The 19,908-nt window shown below is 34.9% G+C and overlaps 1 protein-coding gene across 1 annotated transcript in view; it reads left to right on the top strand.

Annotated features, from left to right (window-relative positions):
• The window catches only part of LOC149799819 (UDP-glucuronic acid decarboxylase 1-like), a 62,764-nt gene that overhangs the window by 7,213 nt on the left and 35,643 nt on the right, over window positions 1–19,908 (top strand). The window contains exons 2-3 of the mRNA XM_089959237.1: window positions 3,699–3,735; window positions 17,970–18,083. Of these exons, the coding sequence (XP_089815363.1) occupies window positions 3,699–3,735; window positions 17,970–18,083 (151 nt within the window). The remainder of the gene's footprint in view (window positions 1–3,698; window positions 3,736–17,969; window positions 18,084–19,908) is intronic.

Here is a 19,908-nt window from a genome sequence, read left to right as displayed (position 1 = left end):
CACATGTAGCTTATTTTTTCAAGGCACTGTTGCCTGTGCCTGAGTCACATAACTAGGTATATAATTGCATCATGAGTAGTACCTGTGCATTGGTGAAAACTAGGTCAATGTGACTATTAATTAATAGTTCATTGCTTTGTTCATACCTTCAGTTGAATTCAGCTTGTCTTGAGTTTGATATAGGTTATTTGCTCAGACACTATTGCTTAGTCATATGATTTGGTATTTAGATGTGCCATGTTGAGTACTTAACCTTTCAGTGAAAATTAGATCTATTTACCATTTGTGTTTGCTTATTTTCTCCAACTGTCATGACACTAGGTATTAAGCTGTGTAATGCAAAGAAGTAAAACCAACAAGTTTAATAAAATCAACAAACAATAAGTTACCAAGCAGACACAGTTTTATGAATTAAATCTGAAATAATCCTCAATGTCTTATCATAAGTCTAAAAGTATAGAATGTCCCAATGAATTTCAATAGTCTTGAATGTCCTGATATACCACAGTGACGCAAATAAAATCCAGAAAATCTTTGAACAAGTTGTCAATAATTCCAAAACGATGTGTTGATCCTAAGTCAGTGAGCACTCTGCTATTCCTGTCAATGATTTCAATAAATAATTCCTTGTGTATTATATTTGAACATAACTGCAAACCCAGATCATAGATTCCCATGGACTGATATATAACAAAGAGTGAATTATTTGTTTACCAAGTCCCTATTTATAAAGATTTTCACTTGCCCTATGAAGAAATATAATGTTTTGGAAAACTATTCATTTCTATGGAAAGTTCCACTAAGTTAATGGCAAGGTTAGATTCTAGTAAACATCTTGTTTATCACTTACAATCATGGACAAAAGTCAGGTATGCAAGATCTCCATCCACAACCCTCAATCATCAACAAAAGGCAAGCAGACAATATAAATTAAAAATACATAGCAAGATACCATGGCCTTTTGAGTCACATAAATTGGCATGTATTTGCGTCATGAGGTGTAATGCAGCCATGAGTGATAACTAAGTCATTATGGTTCATTGATTTGTGCTCTACATTGAGCTCAGCTTTGCATTTTGTTAGGGTTTGCATTTAAGTAAAATAATTTCAGACATTACTCCTGGTCAGATCACATAAGTTGGTATTTATGGGTATACAGTAGCATAACATCTGCCTAAACAACAGCAGCTATGGTTAATTTTGTACTGACTTTATTTCCCTTGAGGCCCTTCTATGTTGGATAATGAATCCATATCAGTTACATTTTGATAATGTGTTACTTATAAGTTTACATTTCAACATAAAGTGTTCAGCATATTTAATGTTAGTCATCATAGAATGATCAGATCATTTTGTTTTCCTGTAAATTATTGCACAAAAACAATACCATTTTTAAAAATAAAATAATTGCTGGATTTTGCAAAATATTTAAAACAAAATGATGAATGTTGTTTAATTATTAAGCATAATATTATTGATGTAAAGTACACTTTGACAAGTTTTACTGGAAGCTCATTCAGTACATCTGCTGCATCATGGTTTGAGATAGCAAGGGAAATTAAGGGAAATTTAATAATCAGATGGGGTTGCTGTAGCAAATTTCTTTGATACATGAGAATTATAATGTCCATGCCCTACACAAAGATATACTTTAATGATTCTATTATTTATTCAGCTGAAGAAGTTAGTTCAATTGAGTAAATTGATGGCAGACTTTTAATATAGACAAGCGTGACATGCTGTACAGATCAGTAAAGTTATAATTGCTTCCTGTTTAAGGTCGGAACATGTGCATCTTCCGTAAGCAAACTCAAATCAACTAAAGCTTCATGGCTAGGATGATACTCATAAACAGCTGGAGCCAAATCCATCAATATGTTTACAAGGGTTTATTCTTTGAGATAGTGATTTAAATTTCATAACAATATTTCTTCAGTTGAACATGGTAGTGTCTGAATACAGCTCAATACATATTGCTTGTACTAATAAAAACAGTCACTGCGCATTACGTTCAAATTTTTTAAAAAGGGACAATTTGATTATATCTTGCAAGTTATTTTCAAAGGTATCACATCTAATTTAGAAGAAAAATTAACAGATTAGCCAAAGCAGCAGCTTTGGAGCTGTATTACATTGTGTGACAATACATTAAGATGGCCTTGCACACACGTTGCTGTGATTTTGACACATGTATTGTATTTGGCTGATTAATTGTTATTAATTTATAAAATTACTTTTGTCATTGTGCCAGAGAACCATTAAATTCTCAACAATTGTCAAATTAAAAACTCCAGCTGAACTGATGATTAATCGCTTAATTAGGTTTTCTGAGTATTATCACCTTGACATTCAGTTGACAGTTTTCATGTTTGAATAAAAGAGAATATACAACATCTGTGATGATTAAATGTTTATTTCTGCCTCAAGCTCCACTACCCCAAACCTGGTCAAATATTAAGCTTCCGACTTTATGTTAGAGTCTTAACTGTTTAGCTGTACTTGTGGTTGTGCATCATTGTACATAGAAACATGCGGTATGACACAACATGAGTCATTTTTGTAAAGCTTATGTGAAATATTTGTACCATTTTACTTAGCTATTGTCAGCAGCATGGTGGTTTATTTTTTTTTTGCCTGCATAGGCAAAATGAGATATATTAGCGACTTTTTCTACAGCACTATCACTTTAAGTGGTATCTACTGGTGCTCCCATAAGTTAGAATTGGACATATTTCACTGTAATTGGTCATTCTGTCTTTGGAACATCAGTTTTAAGTCTTTTCCCTTTTTCTTCTATGGTGTCTTCATTCAATATAGGTTGTTCTTGGGGTCAGGATAGTCCTATTATGTGTGAAGGCTTGGATATTTGCTAAGTCTATGCCGTATGTCGTTAATGCATTCAATACTTCTCAGCATGTTGGCCTATCTTCTGTTTCCAGGTCTGGTGTGTCAGTTCCCTGAGTTCTGGCTTGCTGGTTTGCCACCAGTAATTTTTATTTTTCAGTTTGGTTGGCCTCAGTTTGGAATAAGTTTTGTTAGATTGTAATTTTTTTTTCAAATTCTAAAAACTTGTGTATCTCGTGTATTTTTTGAGGGTATTATATTGCATGTGCAGTTTATGAGCCGAGCTCACATAGACTGGTTTTTGTTTGCTTCTTGTTGCAACTGTGTTAGACAGAAGCTTTTACAGCCAGTGGTCCTTTTCTTTCGTAGGAATGTAGCCGTTGTGTACTAATATGTACTTGTAAGTTTAATGGCATGCATGACTTACGGACAGTCAGTTAAGCTGTACTCAGGCTGCTTCTATGAATATCAAGATTTAAAAATGAAAAAATTGCATTATTACATTACACTGACTTTGACGAATGAGAAGTAAGGTACATTAAATCAGTTACAGTACTGTCTGCATGAAGATAAAGTATTATGCTTATAGTGAGTCAAAACAACCTTGAAACTATTTTGCTGTGACACCTGTATGTATGACTGTGCCAAATATGTCATTGAAAACATTTTTTAAACATTGTTATAATTTGTACAGATTGTGAAAGTACAGCTTAAAGTATGAATATGAACTTGTAAGTCTAAACAGGTGAAACTAGCATTCCAACTATTCAGTTACAAAAAGAAAAGTTCTATAAACTGCATCATGTGGTGGTTTAAAAGGTCATTTTATGGCTTCTCTTTTATCTTTATTTCAGTTGGCTATTCCAGACTGTCATATTCCAAAGAGGCTGGGTAAGAAGTTATTTACTGTCATCAGTTAATGTGATTTCAATATTTATTTGAAGAGCTCATAAATGTTCCAAGAAAACTATTAAAAAAATATGTCGTTTTCAGTTTGATATAGGTAACATGTGGTTACACATAATTTGTTATTCAGGCTGTCCCAGATTTTATAAAGGTAATATACCAAATGTAATAGCTTATAAGTCAAGTCAAACAAAAAACAAAGGTCCTCATCTGCTATAGCATAATGCAAGTACAGATCAGAGTCTGTGTTGTTTATTCTACCGATTACTCCTAATAAACTGCACAGTCCCAGATCTGCTGATGCATGATGTGATGGCAAATCTGGGTCTGTGCAGTTTGCAGTTGGGCTTATATTATAAATGATTACATACGGTACTAGAATGATAACATCCTTAGAGGAAGTATCAAGTTTAATGATTGCACTGTCATTCAAAGTGTAAGAGATGCTCAGACAGAAAAATATATCACACACATACACACACTCACACATATATGGCACACACCCAGCTGTAAATAATATCGACATATCTGCCATCTCATACTGTACTGTACTACTGCTAATAATAATCATAATAATGATACTGGATCTCTATTGTTCTGAAGGTATAAATCATTTAGCTAAATATTACATAAATGCCTATGAATCATTCGTGGGCATACAATATTCAATGCAGGTATGCAATATCTTTAAAATAAGAGAAAGATTGCAATAATTGCTAAGATGATATTGCACAAATATTTAACTTAAAACTTGCATATTAATGCATGTACATGAGCATCATTGTACCTTGTTTATAACTGAATAAAGGAGAAACTGATGGATTATTTAATGGTGTGTGTGTGTTTGGATTTTTAATATAGCTTTAGACGTTTTCTGTCATACCACTATGATATCTGCAGTGTGATAGTTTATGGTGATATCTAGCACTGGGGTATCATGCTGTGGACGTGTGGCATCATGTCCAGTGGGGGCCCCAAGTGGTCTAAAGAGCTCACCATTATGGATCACTGCCATTTCACCTCTGCGTGGGTTCGAGTCTTGGGCTCGGCCAATGTGGGTATGTGAGAAAGCTTGCCGGTAGCTTCTCATGGGTCAGTGGTTCTTTCTGGGGTTTTCCTGGGTTCTTCCTCCACCATTTATACTGGCTGCCATGTATAACCTCTCATGTGCTGAAAAATGGCTTTAAACCATTTAAGAAAAACAACATCATGTCCAGAGCAGTCACATACATCAGATCGACCAGTCCTAACACTAACCTCTTAGATCTGAGCACCAGGCAAGGCAGCTGCTGGTCCCATTTTTACAAGTCTTTGGTATTACTTGACTGAGGTTCGAACCAGCGACCTTCCACATCTGTGGTGGATTCTTTAGCCACTTAGGCCACTTGAGAGATGTTGATTATTTAGTGGGAGGTATAATAGTTTTAGGTACATCCAGCAAAAATATATTGTTTTGAATGTGTTAATACTTTCACCTTGCCTTAGTTCAAGCCGGATAATAGTGTTTGTTATTTGGATAATTGGATTCAAATCATATACACCACTGCACTAAACTTAAATAATATCTCCAAAATACAGTAATGAAGTTTCAGAAATAATTCTTCAAAAATTATTGTAATATCCTAAAATCTGAGTTGTAGTTTACTTTGATGTAAGCGATCTTACACCCTGTTTTTATGCAGCTATGGTAATCTTGCTAATATTAGTGGTGGTCTACAGTTTCGTATTTTGCATAGGGTTAGAATTTTAAAGAAAAAGAATTTCCACGGCTTTCGCCAATGGTTATACTGGCTATTTAAAAAAGACCTTGTATATCTTAGGTATAGTTCAAAGAACCTTTAATTCCCTTTACTTTGGTGTATAATTGATGGGTGTAATATGGGTTTTAGAGTATATAGCTTGGCCTTACTCCAGATGTGCACCTTTCAAAAAAGTGCTAGCTCCACTTGGTCATTTTCACTTCCTGAACTTTGGAGGTAAATTTTATAAAAAAGAGCCAATAACTTTTTTTTTTACATTTTATATATTTGGTAATTCATTCATTGCACTTTCAGAAGCTGGTATTGTCTAGTCTGGCAAAATTCATTTTCCCTATTTTAATAGCTGCTATGGATAGTGCACTTTAGACTAATTCAGGCTGATTTTTTAACACAAGGGAGCAGACATTTTAGTTAGCAGTGTGCTTAGATCATGTACAATTTCCAAAAGTACAGTATCCAAAGAAATATCATCCACATTTCATTAATGTAGCATAGAGGTATGCTAACATTCTATCCACTGTGCATGTTTCAAATGCAAACAACTTCACCTTACATACGTCACTCTCTCAAAAGTACATAATATCTGGTGAGCGCCCAATTAACACATCAACCCCTAGCAACGACTTAATGGGGCAGGAAGTATTAACCTACTGCCAAGCTCTGTAGCTTCATAGTCATGCATGATACACTAAAGTGGGTGGTATTATAGAAAGGTAGACAGATGTAGCTCTATAATGATACCAAATAATCTGGAATATCTAGTTGCACTACAAAATGCAGATAAAAAAACAATTTTTGGACCTGACTTTTTGCTCTCAGATCTAAGGCAAACTGGTATGAACTGCAAACAGACAGATGAGCCTTTGCAAAAAGTAAGATAAGATGGGCATTTTGAATAAAGAGTGTTCTCGATACAAAAATAATGGCTCCATTTAGCAAAAAAAACCACAAGAGAACTCCAACTTTTACCCTTCTGCTCATGCGCGAGTCAAATAGCCAATGGAAAACGATGTTTCTAACACAACTAGGCAGTATGTTATTGAAAGATGACTGGGGATTTGGTGTTTTCGGATCTACTCATAAATAGCTTTCAAAATGTATTTCCTACTTGATTTTCAGGCAAAAATGTCAAAAACCTCCAAGGGTTAATGTATTAAACAGAACATATGTATTATTATTGTATGATTTAATTTTGATTGTATGGCTGAAAAATTTAAGTCTCAAGCATTAAAACAGTACTTTTGAATAATTCTCCTTTGTTTCCCCCCCACAGAACAGTATTTATTACCGTATATACTCACGTTTAAGCCTGTTCGCATATAAGCCGACCCCCCCCCCCCAAACTGAATTGGTAAAACTGTTATGAAGTCCATGACCCGTGTATAAGCCGACCCATAATTTCTAGACTACCGGTACATCACAAGATGCACAAAGTGAGTTCTGAATACGTTTATTTAGGCAAATCAAATTATTAAATAAAATGAAAGTAAGAAAGCTAATTTATATGTTGAAATAAAACAATTCTAAAGTGTTAAGTCTTAATGGAAATTTAATTAATCCTCATTCTAAAATCATGAATTATAAAAGTTCTGTCACTTTTAGAATCCTTCAAAATCTGGCTCTGTGTCAGACTCAGCTTCTGTTACAGGCGTGCTTTCATCATATATGTCATCATTGTCATCATGGTCATCCAATAGTGTGTCATTCTCCTTCTCGCTCTCCTCGTCATTGTCGGATTGAAATATAGCATCATCCTCTGTTCCATCCTTGGCATTGCTGATACAGCACTTCCTGAATGATTTTGCAATCATTTCCGATGGAATTGAGTCCCATGCTTCTTTTACCCACTTGGCGACCAAATCGATGTACGGCTTCATTAAATTCCCGCCTTTTGTCATTTTCACAGCCCCTGAACAAACCATTCTGCCCACATCTTTCGTAACTTGTCCTTAAAAGGTTTGTTAAGGCAGACATCAAGAGGTTGTAACACTGACGTTAAACCTCCTGGTATCACAGCCAGTGTTGTTTTCATTTTCTTTGCGGCCTTATTTACTTCATCGGTCTTGTGTTCACGAAACATATCCCATACAAGCATTGAAGGTTTCTGAAGAATTGCACCTGGTCTCTTGTATATAGTGGTAGTATACTATTTATATACTTTATCCTGTAATTATTTCCATGTGTGGTTGGTTATCAATTTGTATGTGATAATTATTTATCATTGTTGTTTATTTGTGTTTTTTTTTTAAACTACCGGTAGTAGTGTGATTCAATTGATCAAAATATGATTGGTTTCAGCGTGGACATTTTTCAAGTAATGTGACAGTTTATAACTTTGAGCAGAAACCATGTCCACTACCATATCTCATTAAACAATACATCTGAGAGTCGACATGTATTAGTAAAGTCAGTGGCATTGCGCATCAAAACAAACCTGTTATCCCCGAGGCATTTACCACAGATTAAGCATATGGTAGCTATTGTACAAGACTCTATCGCTAACAAACCACTTTGCTTTACAAACAACTAAACAACAGTAGTATATAAACTGTGGCTGCTGATTACTTCTAATACACCTGTCAAGAAATCCCACAAATTATATTGTTTTACAATTATTCACGCTGACTCGTATATTGCCCTGTTATTTACCCTTCCTAAGCGTGGGCGCAACAAACCCCTATGGAGCCTCTCGCTATTGTTCCTTTAAGACTATTGTACATGTATTTCTACTCTCGATCAAAATGTTTGTTGTATATACCTTCAGTATCATAATTCTTTTATTTTTTTACGTAGATTCTTTTCATATTTACACTGAAATAAGCTAGTGTGCATTTGTACGATACCGTAGAGTTTAATGATTACTGATTAGCTGAGGGTTAAATACTTGAATGGAGATTACTAATATGGCGGTTCTTTTGGAAAATACACGTACCACCATGGCTCAAATAACATGTATAGCTGCATTTTCTGGTGGATGGACATCTGTCAGATAGACGTCAAGTACGTTAAAACATGTTTTTCATTCATTATCCAACCACTTAAGTTAGAAAAAAAATATTTGTTTCACTTCACGACAGCACAAATCTTATGAGCCATGTGGCATCATTAGGCATGTGATCTTATCTTTGGCGATCAACAGAAACAATAAATACTGGAAATCGAGGGAAAAAAGCGTTAAAAATTTCAGACTTGGACCTTGGCCCACAGATAAGCCGACCCCCTTCTTCCAGGCCTTATTTTTTTCCTAAATTTTTGGCTTATACGCGAGTATATATGGTAGTGTCAGAGTCTCTAACGAATCCAGTTCCCCCTTATGATAAAAATTGAGCTATTTTAAAAATTCACGTTACATTTTGTCAACATAGCAACCAATGTTATGCTGAAAGACAGGAACATGAAACTAACCAGAATTAATCCTGAGATGTCAACAATAAATTTTACAGTTTGAAAATGGGATGGAAGAGATGAAGTTCATAAAGGTCAAAGGGTAAAATATTTGCCTGATGTTTAATAATGAAGAAGCGAATTGCTTTGTCATCATTTATTTTTTAATTTCATTGCAAATAAATGAATGACAGAAACATTTTCACTATATATTTCTTTTACTTAATGCCATAGTTTTAAATTTAAGTTGACTTTATTTCTACGTTCTAAGACTTCTAATTTCCCCATAATTAAGGTCACTACTCACACAAACATGCCTCATGGAAAATTATGTAAGCAAAAGCAAAATGAGTATAATTAGTTTATTTTCATGCTTAACATCAGTATTAATGTACCATTTTATTTAGAACATCATACATGATGATATGAAAATAAGAAAAATAATTGCATACATTTTTATATATGTTTTAAGGTGGTGCTCTACAGTTTCATATTTTGCATAGGGTTAGAATTTTAAAGAAAAAGAATTTTCCTGGCTTTCCTTACTGGTTATACTGGCTATTTAAAAAGACCTTGTATATCTTAGGTATAGTTCAAAGAACCTTTAATTCCCTTTATTTTGGTGTATGATTGATGGGTGTAATATGGGTTATTGAGTATATAGCTTGGCCTTACTCCAGATGTGCACTTTCAAAAAGTGCTAGGTCCACTCGGTCATTTTCACTTCCTGAATTTCAGAGGTAAATTGTATAAAAAAAAGAGATGATAACTTTTTTTACATTTTACATTCTCTCTTACATTTACATTCTCTCCACTGTTCATGTTTTAAAAGCAAACTTCACCTTACATATGTCACTCTCTCAAAAGTACATAATAACTGGCGAGTGCCCACATTACAGAGTGAAAGGCAATTACACATCAAAGTACTGGTATAATCACTGGTCCCTCTTAATCCAAGCCATTTTCAGGGTTTTAATGATTAACTGTCCTAGATTGCTATCGGAAAACAAAATACAAATCTGCCAAATATATATATATACAAGGAGACACTGAGACAACTTTTCAGAGTGTGGAAAATTATGATCTTTTTTTTTTGTTCAGCCAAAACAGCAAACTAAAATAGATCGACAATGATCTTGGATCTGTATCTACAATTTTAGTCTTTTTTATTACCAGTCTTTTGTGAACTTATAACATTTATGTGAATAGATGCTGGTTTTCCACAATTAAATGTGTACCTTTTCATAAAGTTACCTCAAGGATATTAGGATCACTTATATAACTGAAAAATTGTAACTCATGAGCACTGATCAACACAAATGAAACAGCTATGTACGTCTAACTGAAATGTGATCTGGAAGAATGCAATTTGGTAGAAACAGTGAATAAAGCAAAAACTGGATCTAATATTTTTGTGAATAAACAAGGATTTAAGTGGTGCTGAGCATGATTTGCAATGTGTAAGTACTATTCATTATAGTACAGTCTGTTCTCCTTGGTACTCAATCTGGCCCATGAATTATGAAGTCTTTATTTAACTTTATTTAATGTCTTGTTGGAAAAATCAGAAAATATGAGCATGCAAAGTGTTCAGAAAACCTAAAATATGTTATTTCTACATCCATACAAGTCATAGGACATGGACAAATTATTTTCTTCTTTTCCAGGATTTACAGTCACAAACTTAAACTTTTTAAAGTTTAGACCTTGGCCTGCAGATTAGCCGACCCCCCCCCTTCCATTCTTGTTTTATTTCCTAAATTATTCGGCTTATGTGCTACTATATACAGTATATAACCACTGACGCCTGATCTGATAATAAAATTGGCCCAAAGCATTAACATACGTTCAGTTTGTGTGTGTGATTTGGATTTTTAACGTAGCTTTAACAATTTTTCATTCATATCTCTACGATGTCTGCAGTGTGGCAGTTTATAGTGATGTCTAGCACTGGGGCATCATGCCGCAGACATGTAGCATGATGTCCCACCCAGTCATGTTATCCTGACACCAGGCTGACCAGTCCTAACACTAAGCTCTTAATGCTGAGCGCCAAGCAAGGCAGCTGTTAGTACCATGTTTTGTAAGTCTTTGGTATGACTCGGCTGGAGCTTGAACCCACGACCTCCTGCATCTGAGGCAGGCGCTCTAAATGCTAGGCCACCGGAGCAGTCAGAATATGTTCAGAATGAAGACCCTGAGTTTAAAGCCATCTAAAACATGGCTTGTTAGATAAGTATATTATAAGAAAAGTTTTTAATTCAAGAAATTGCATATTTACACATAGCTGTTAAATTTACAGTAACACTTTCAGTAACCTAAGTATCATTGTAATGGGGAGAAGTGCTTGTTTTTAGTGAGCTGTCACATATCTTTATGAGTTAGATGTGGAAAATAAAATGCCAGAATACGTTAAAATTTTTTTGTAGTTTTTCATATGGTCACTGTATTACATGAGGCCCCAAGTGGCCGAGTGGTCTAAAGCACTTGCCGTTCTGGATCACTGCCATCTCACCTCTGCCTGCATGGTTCGAGTCCAAGGCTCGACTAGCCTGTGTATGTGGGAAAGCCTGCCAGTAGCTTCTCGTGGGTGGGTGGTTCTTCCCTGGGTTTTCCAGGGTTCTTCCTCCACCATTATATTGGCCGCCATGTATAGCCTATCTTATGCTGAAAAATGTTGTTAAACCTGAGAACAACAACAACATCAACTGTATTACATTTTTGCTGGGTCAGTGGTATATTCAAGACTCCACCTTTTCATAGTGAAGATGCCAGCAGATCAGTATGTAGGTATGTAATTACTTTTCACACAAAGAGTAATGCTAGCTTACGTTGAAAGAAAAATTCCAAGCTCTTCACAATTTTTGCAATTTTATTATTACTGTAAGTAACCTAAGTAACCACAACCTCCAATTTATTGGAAACTATATTTTTTAATCTTTTTTTAATTTCAAATAGCATTTTAAACAATACCAGACACCAGGCAAGTTTTTTCATAATTAAAGAAAAAGTAACAAATTAAATTTTTTATGGCAAACTAAGAAATGATTTATCTGTACTTAGAAACTGGTGATTGAGTAGTCAGTCATCTTGCAGTGAACTGCTTTGATTATCATGTGGTTTACCTGAAGGTCTTATCAACAGGTAGCAGTAAAAGCAGCTGACGTGCATCACGACTCATGATCAAGCAGATCCCTAAACAAAGTGTGCCATCAGCATTTTAAAGGCAATGATAAGAAAAATAACCTTTTGTCTTAAGTCATTTGGTGGAATTATTTAATGAATGACTTTGATAACTGTAAAATCAGTGATCATCATCCTCACATCAAGCCACCATGCGATTGTAGATTTCTTTATATTTACGGCCGGAAAGCATACAAAGGGAGACAAAACATTCATGCACATTAATTTCTACTCTCACTTAAGTGGTTTAACTTGTTTACATATGTGTACAGGTTATTTTCTGTTTCCTTTTTCCAGTTAACTGGGTTTTAACATATGTTATTGATTAAGGAGTCATCATCTGCAGCATACAAGATTTTTCAGGTTCTTGTAGTTCATGTCTATTTTTAGTGGTATATTTTCTTATTACCTTAGTGTGATAACCTTATTGTGGATGTAGTCAGTTCTGTCCAGGGTGTGGTGCTGTGGGATGCTAGCCTTTGTCCCCCACATCTAAGTAACTTGTTCCCTCACTTCCTTATTGCATTCTCTCACTTCTTTATACTACACCACTGATTCTGTCCTCATAGCCATAATGGATTACAAATCATGGTACATTTATTTTGCAAATAAATTCCTGAATTGGTTTAAGTGATTTGGTTCCATTACATAACTTGGGTAGCTATCCCTATATTTGGCATTTTGTGTTTGAGGTAACTTCAAGCATTTTTTAAGGAGAACATCCACTATCTTATGCATTTTCAGAGGAAAGATAATAGATGTGTATTATTTTTATGATTCATTCTGTTGTAAAGGAAATCTCTATGTTGTGAAACAAAATCAATAATAGAACTGTGTCATATCAATAAACAAGTTTCTGTCTAGACTTATTACAAATGGCTGTACGTGTCCACAAGGAACAGACTATCACACATGACATCATCATCATCAGTTTTCTTGATAGTATGAGCCTTAAAAATGGATCACAATGGCATGCATTATGTTTAAGTTGGTCAGAATCTGCAGAGATGCTTAAAATACTTCTTTCACATTTAAGTTAGCAACATTTTTCTTGTGAAATACTTTGTTTTGGTGCAATATATCAGTAAAATTGAAGTATTGAAAATACCAGACCTTAATGTATAAAAGTGTAAATGTTATCATAAATATATATTTTTTTATAGTTCTACTGGTCATAGACCCAATGAGCTTATAGGATGACCTGTTGTCCCTCATTTATCACTCCATTGTGTCTTATTGCTAATCCTTTTAATGTTTGGAGAATTGCTATGAATCAGCATGGGGTTCTCTTAAAAACAGTTGGATCTCAATTAAAATAATGCCAATTTAATGTTCAGAATGGCCACAATGGTAGCCATTTTGAAAATCTTATTAAAGTTGTGCCTCCAGAACGAAAAGTCATATCAATATTGTTTTCATGGGGAGACTTGAAAATGGTGCCAATCTTACATTTGTTATGTTTTCCACTGTGGCCATCTTAAAAATCTTGTTTCCACTTCTCATGATTGGATGGTTTTTGTCAATAATGACATTGTTTTTACCAAAAGACGTCTAATGATGACAGGTTGTCCTAAATGAAAATTTTGCTGATCTTACACACAATATGACCACATAGAGTCAGACTGAAAATCTTGTTGTTACTCAAGAATATCTGCGATGGTTTCATCACTAAGCAGTCAGAAATAAGAAATGGTCCTCTGGAAATTCTGTTAGTTCGTAGAGCATCAGTTCTTCTAGGGGCTCTTGTTTTTTTACTTGACTGCATTCATGATTTCATTCATGATTCTCATGAATCTGTTGGGTCAAATGATTTCATAATGTGAAAATGTGTATAATATCATAATGCATATTGATAACATAATAGTACTTGTTGAAAACATGATAACAAAATATTTAGCTCACATGTTCTGTTAAGTTTGTCAGATGAAACCAGAGTATGTCTACAGGTCAATCCTGATGTAGCAGGTTAGTTGGTGTCCACAACAGCTGACCATGTTATAGTGATAATGATAAATGTGTTTTGTACTAAATTGCATACTAATAGGAATGATTAATAATTCCATAAATTTATTCATGAATGATGAAGGCATCATGTACTAAACAACATTATATGGAGAATTGCCACAAATGTAATGAATGGATGTGTGTGTGTGTGTGTGTGTGTGTGATGTCGGTCAATAAAACAACAGCCTAATGTATTGTAACTTACAAAACATCTGGGATTAATATAGCTCCAGGCTCAATGAAAATTAATCATTGCTGTGTAAAAGCAGTAATTATGATCTGTAGACTGTATGTATATGAAACTTAAGTGAGTTTTTTTAATCTTCTTATCAGCTAAGTTGATGCTTTGATTAGTGTCCTTGGAAAAAGGACATCAAGACAAAAAAGCAGACCTATGCTGTGGGCACACTTTATTGAGATTTGTGTCTCAGTGAAGTGCATTTATGTTAGGGTTCCCCCATAATATGCTATTTTTATTTATTAAAAGTGTTCTTATATCTTAAGCTGAAGTTTCACCAAATCACAGTTGTATCTATATCAAGACACTTATGAAAAAAGATAAAATATTAAAACGTGTTTTTAAAAAAAATATCAAGACATTGAAAACTGATGGCAAAAGAAGTTCATGATAAAGAAGATTAGAACTAGTATTTAATACAATATTATACAATATAAAGAAATGTCTAAAATGACTGGTAAGATAGAAATTGGTCTTGAAGGAATTTCAATTTCCTTAAAATTGTTATAAAGTTACTTCTGACACTTGTAATTGTGATAAATGCTTTAATCTTTTTAGTAAGAAATATTCTGGGCAGTGTTGGAGAAGTACTGGTCACCAGCTTTATGCATTTTATTCTTTAAAAAATTGCAAGAGGTAAAGCGTATTTTGTTGTTCTGCATACTATCTGTACTCACTCATAAGTCAATTCGGACTGCAATCAACAAAGATCATGATCTGCCATAGCATAATGCACTTGCAAATCAGGGTCTGTGTTGTATGTTCTACTGATTACTGACCTAACAAGCTGCACAGAGTCGGATCTGTCAGTGCACTATGCTCATATTTCTCATTTTTCTTGAATTTTAGGTTGGATTTGACTTATAAGTGAATACATGTGGTAGTTCATTCTGGATTTGATGGTTGATGGATTGAAAGCTTTATTTTGATTTTTCTTGAATTTGGTTTTGGCTTTTGAGAGATTGATGTTTCTGTGTTTTGTCGTGTTTTGTATTAGACCCAATTTACTATTTTGATTGATTAAGTTACTGCAGATAAGGTGTTCTTTATCCATTATTCAGCAAACCTAACTAAAATCAGAATAGAAATAGAGTTGCTACTCAGTGTAAAATAAATCTGGACATATGCTTTTTTTTTGAGAAATCGGATCTGGTTAGAGCATTATGCAGTGACATATCTGGTTCAGCAAAGTTCTTATTTGTGTACCTACAGTACGTAAGCAAAGGGTACAATTTGTTTTTATTGCCAAGGAAATGGATGCTAAGTGCCATTCACAGAGATACTGTGGCAACTGACCAGGTCTGGCTTGGGTTTGTATCAAACCTGTAACCTTTAGATTATGAATCCAACTCTCCACCAACAGAGTTTTCACAGCTTCCAGCATGAGATGTGAATCAGGGCATGACAAATTTCAAAATCAGATGGTAGCCCAACCCTGATTGCTTGCAGGTAAACTCTGCCAAAAGAATGCAAATAAATTACCTGAATATAAAAATGTTAGCTTCAAGGCTTTTCTTTTTACCATCTATTGTTGTCATTAACAAATAGAGCTTTCTTGTAGGTATGTTTTGAAATAAGTACATGAATTCATGCTGTTATCATAGTAGCCCAGTTGGCTACCTTAATTCAGTATGTGGTAGCCCAGACCCAAAATTTTGGTAGCCATTGTTCTCAGCATTTGCTGGACCATGTAAAGTCTTGCTTTGATAATATTTGCTTGTTAGAGGGCACTGGGAACATAGTTCATGTTTAAACAAGTTACAGACAAGTATTGATACTCAGCTTGGAGTACTCTCTCCATAGGAAAGAACAGTGTACAGTTTCATCTTGTATTTATTATTGATCAGTGATGCAGATTCATTTGACCAAACACTTGGTGACCCTGAATGTGTCATAGACTGATTTAAATTGTATCAATCTCATCAGTTTTTCTTGTGAACAGAAAAATTTGGAACCCACAAGTGGACACTAACTTGAGGCTGATCAATCTTTCTCTATGGTACGTTTCTTATCATGATAATTTGTAGTGATATTTACAACCTTTTCTCATAAATAAAATGCTGATCAAAGAAGTGAAATAGGAACTGTTAATGTACACTGACCAAGTCATGTGAGGCGTGAAAACGTGTAGTAGATCTATGCTAATTGTTAATTTATTTTTCCTTGGGGCTGCACAGTAGTTATGATGTTTATGCTTCAACAGCGCACAAACCATTTTAGTAAGCTGCTGTATGTTTTGGACAAAATGGCACATGCCTTGTTAGCTGATCCATCAGCCACTTAATGCTATAGACTTTAAACTTGGGGTTGTAAGTAGAGTAGGGTATTTAAAGAGTTTTAAAATTAAAATGCATTATCCATCACCTAAGACTTAAAAGATCATTATGATTAAAGGGATCACTTGGAAGTAGTCAGTACAAATTAGACTTGATAATGGCATAATTTTTTTGTGTGAAAAAGCAGGCAAATAATAAATATACCAATCTAATGGTATAATAAGCCTGCCCAATGCCTACAGGACTACAGATCTGTACAAAGTTTTTTGGTTGGGATGGATTTAATTTCACAGATTTACCTTTATCCAGCATTGGAAACCTCTTACGACAAAAGGGACATATGTAACACATTATCAGATATATCATGCCAAGGAAATGGAAGCAAAGTACTTTCCCAAGAAAACAGATAGCTGACCTGGGTAGATATCAAACACATAATCCTTGGATTATTTGTCTAATGCTTTACCAACTGATCTACCACATTCTTCCTCTGCGGAAAGTAACTGTCTCCAAAATACTTATCAAGTCTGTTTTTATGTCATGAAGTGCATTGACTCATGTTTGTGTCTTTGTGAAAGGGTCACATAAATTCATATAGAACTCAGGGACAAAGACCCAGTGAGGGGTCAGAACCCCATAACATCACATGCTCTGGGAAGGCCATGTAGCCAGTTGCCTTAACTCTTTATGCAAATCTAAGGCTGTCCTCCAGCATTTTTCTAACTTGCAAAACACAAGCAGAACATAAGGCTCACTTTTCTGATGATGTCAGTGTCAGCCACAAGATTTTGCATTCAGATGAGTTTCTCTGACACAGTTGTATTTACAATCATGAAACTTGATGGCTTTGTCATCGTGATCTTTTATACTGCAGGTATTGCCTTTAGCTCATTTTTTCAAGCATTATTGAATGTATAGCCATGAAACTTGTTGTATTTAACTTGAAGAATACTACTTATGATAGTTAAAAGTAGGACACAGGTGATATTTTGTATTTATCTTGCATGTAATACTTACTACATACAAAAGTAGTCGATAGTGACCTTTTTGGGTTTCTGTGATTAAATGTAAATAATTTTTTCTATTTGCTCATTTTCTTAGGTACTGTTGTGTTTGTAGTTTTTTAAATTTGATGGATGTATTTATATTAGTTACACAGATTGTGGTGACCTACATTTTTGCTATAGTGATTATGGAGGGTTTTAGGATGTTGTGCTTTGAAGCAGTCAAGATGGATGATTCTGTGGAATTCCTATTGAGCAGAAAGAATTAGTGTTATTTTCGTACCAGTAGGGTACAGTGTTGTTTTGGGTAAATCTGTAAGATCCCAGGTTCATGTATTCGTTGATAGCATACTTTCTTTATTCATTTCAGACCAATGGAAGCAAAAGATATCATGGTGAGAGATTTCCATAGGCCAGACAATCTTGTTAATGTTTTTGAAGAAATTGAACAGCTGAAGAAGAAGGTGTCAGAGCTAGAGAAAGGGTAGGTTTCACATAATAAGCATACTTAACACCGTTGAACTTGCTCTTTAGAATGAAGCATCATGTGGGCATTCTTACATTCTTAAGAGAACAAAATGCATATACTTAATGTAATTTGTTTGTGGCATATGCACGTCTAGATTTTGAACAAGGGTCATCATTTTGTAAGTTAAACAATGTTCATATTTTGCTCAACTATTCAAAGAATAACGAGAGCTTGTGTAGTCACACCTAGCAGTCCACATCCCACCTTAGTTAATTGTTTGGAGCAAGTTGATGTTTATGTACAGTAAATTTCTCCTTAATTTATCATGCTAGATGTATTTTGAATATTGCTAATTGTGAGTATATTAACGTTTTAATGAGTGTATGGCTGTGGGTTTGGTTGTGTCCAAAAGTAGGACAGTCAGACTTTTTAGTTATGTATAAGCTTATGTTTCTACTTACATTTAATTATGGTCCTTAGAGACTCTTCATGGTCAGACCGCTCCGGTGGCCTAGTGGTTAGAGCGTCCGCCTCGGATGCGGGCGGTCGTGGGTTCGATCCCCGGCCAAGTCATACCAAAGACTTACAAAAACGGTACTAACAGCTGCCTCACTTGGCGCTCAGCATTAAGAGGTTAGTGTTAGGACTGGTCAGCCCGGTGTCAGGATAATGTGACTGGGTGGGACATCATGCTACATGTCTGCGGCATAATGCCCCAGTGCTAGACATCACTATAAACTGCCACATTGCAGACATCGTAGCGATATGACTGAAAAATTGTTAAAGCTACGTTAAAAACCCAAATTACAACAACAACACAACAACAACAACTTCATGGTCATGGAACCTAATGCATGGATACATGAAAGCATCTGGAGAACTGTTACACTACCATATTAAATCTTTTTCCTTTATCTGCTTTTCATGTTTGAATCATATTTGACAGTATCTTAGCAACTGTTCGTGCTTATTATTTTGAGTGTTTCCTACCAATTGCAGTAATGTTTACAGCAAATCTTTTAGTACTTTGCTTATTGTTTAGAGTCAGGGTAAAACACTAGGACGTGATTCATAATGTTGGTAATAGGATGCGTTGATGCAAATAGTATTTGTTATATTATCAGTTTTGGTTGATTTTCATAGCAAGTCATTTCAAATTGTTCAGTCTTGCTGTCCTCTGACAGTTCTTGTGTTGAAAGGAACTTGCCTGTGCTCATCATTTTGCAACCTCTCACCTCCCATTTTAGCTGTTGGCAGTGTCTCTGAAGTTAAGGAGGGACCTAGGTGCCAGTGCTTGCTGCCAGTGTTCATTTATCTTCTCAGATGCATTTGTTTGTCTTTACATCTTGAAAATAAAACATTGGCCACATATGATGTACAATCTATGATTTCAAGAGCTGATGGTTTCATTTGTTGCAGGGATTTACTATCAAAAGGTGCATGTTCAGATTCTACCATTAGATCAGCTTGGTTTAGTTACCATGGTGTGTTCATGTGCAAGGCACTTTACTCTGTCTCAGCATTAAATAACCTTCATGTGTTCCTGTATTGCAAAACTCCAGACTAAACCAGTAATTTGCTGAGGTGCATTTTTATATCTAAGTGTTTCTAACCTTTTAAACCTTTTCAACTCTGCTCAAGTGTATGTATGTATGTATGTATGTATGTATGTATGTAAGTATCTATCTGTCTATACACACACACCACTCCCTCGATAACTTGTGCCCTGAAAACTCACAAACACTCTTATAATATGGAGTCAAGTATGCATCCATTTTTTTAAACCAGAAAATACCCCAAAATTGGCAACAGAAACTTTGATATATTGCTCATTTTATCA

This window comes from Sinohyriopsis cumingii, chromosome 5 (genome assembly GCF_028554795.1).
Source record: "Sinohyriopsis cumingii isolate HCF-2022 chromosome 5, ASM2855479v2, whole genome shotgun sequence".
In the NCBI taxonomy this organism is placed as follows: domain Eukaryota; kingdom Metazoa; phylum Mollusca; class Bivalvia; order Unionida; family Unionidae; genus Sinohyriopsis; species Sinohyriopsis cumingii.
The sequence above is the reverse complement of the archived record's forward strand: the minus strand, read 5'-3'. Positions and strand labels throughout refer to the sequence as shown.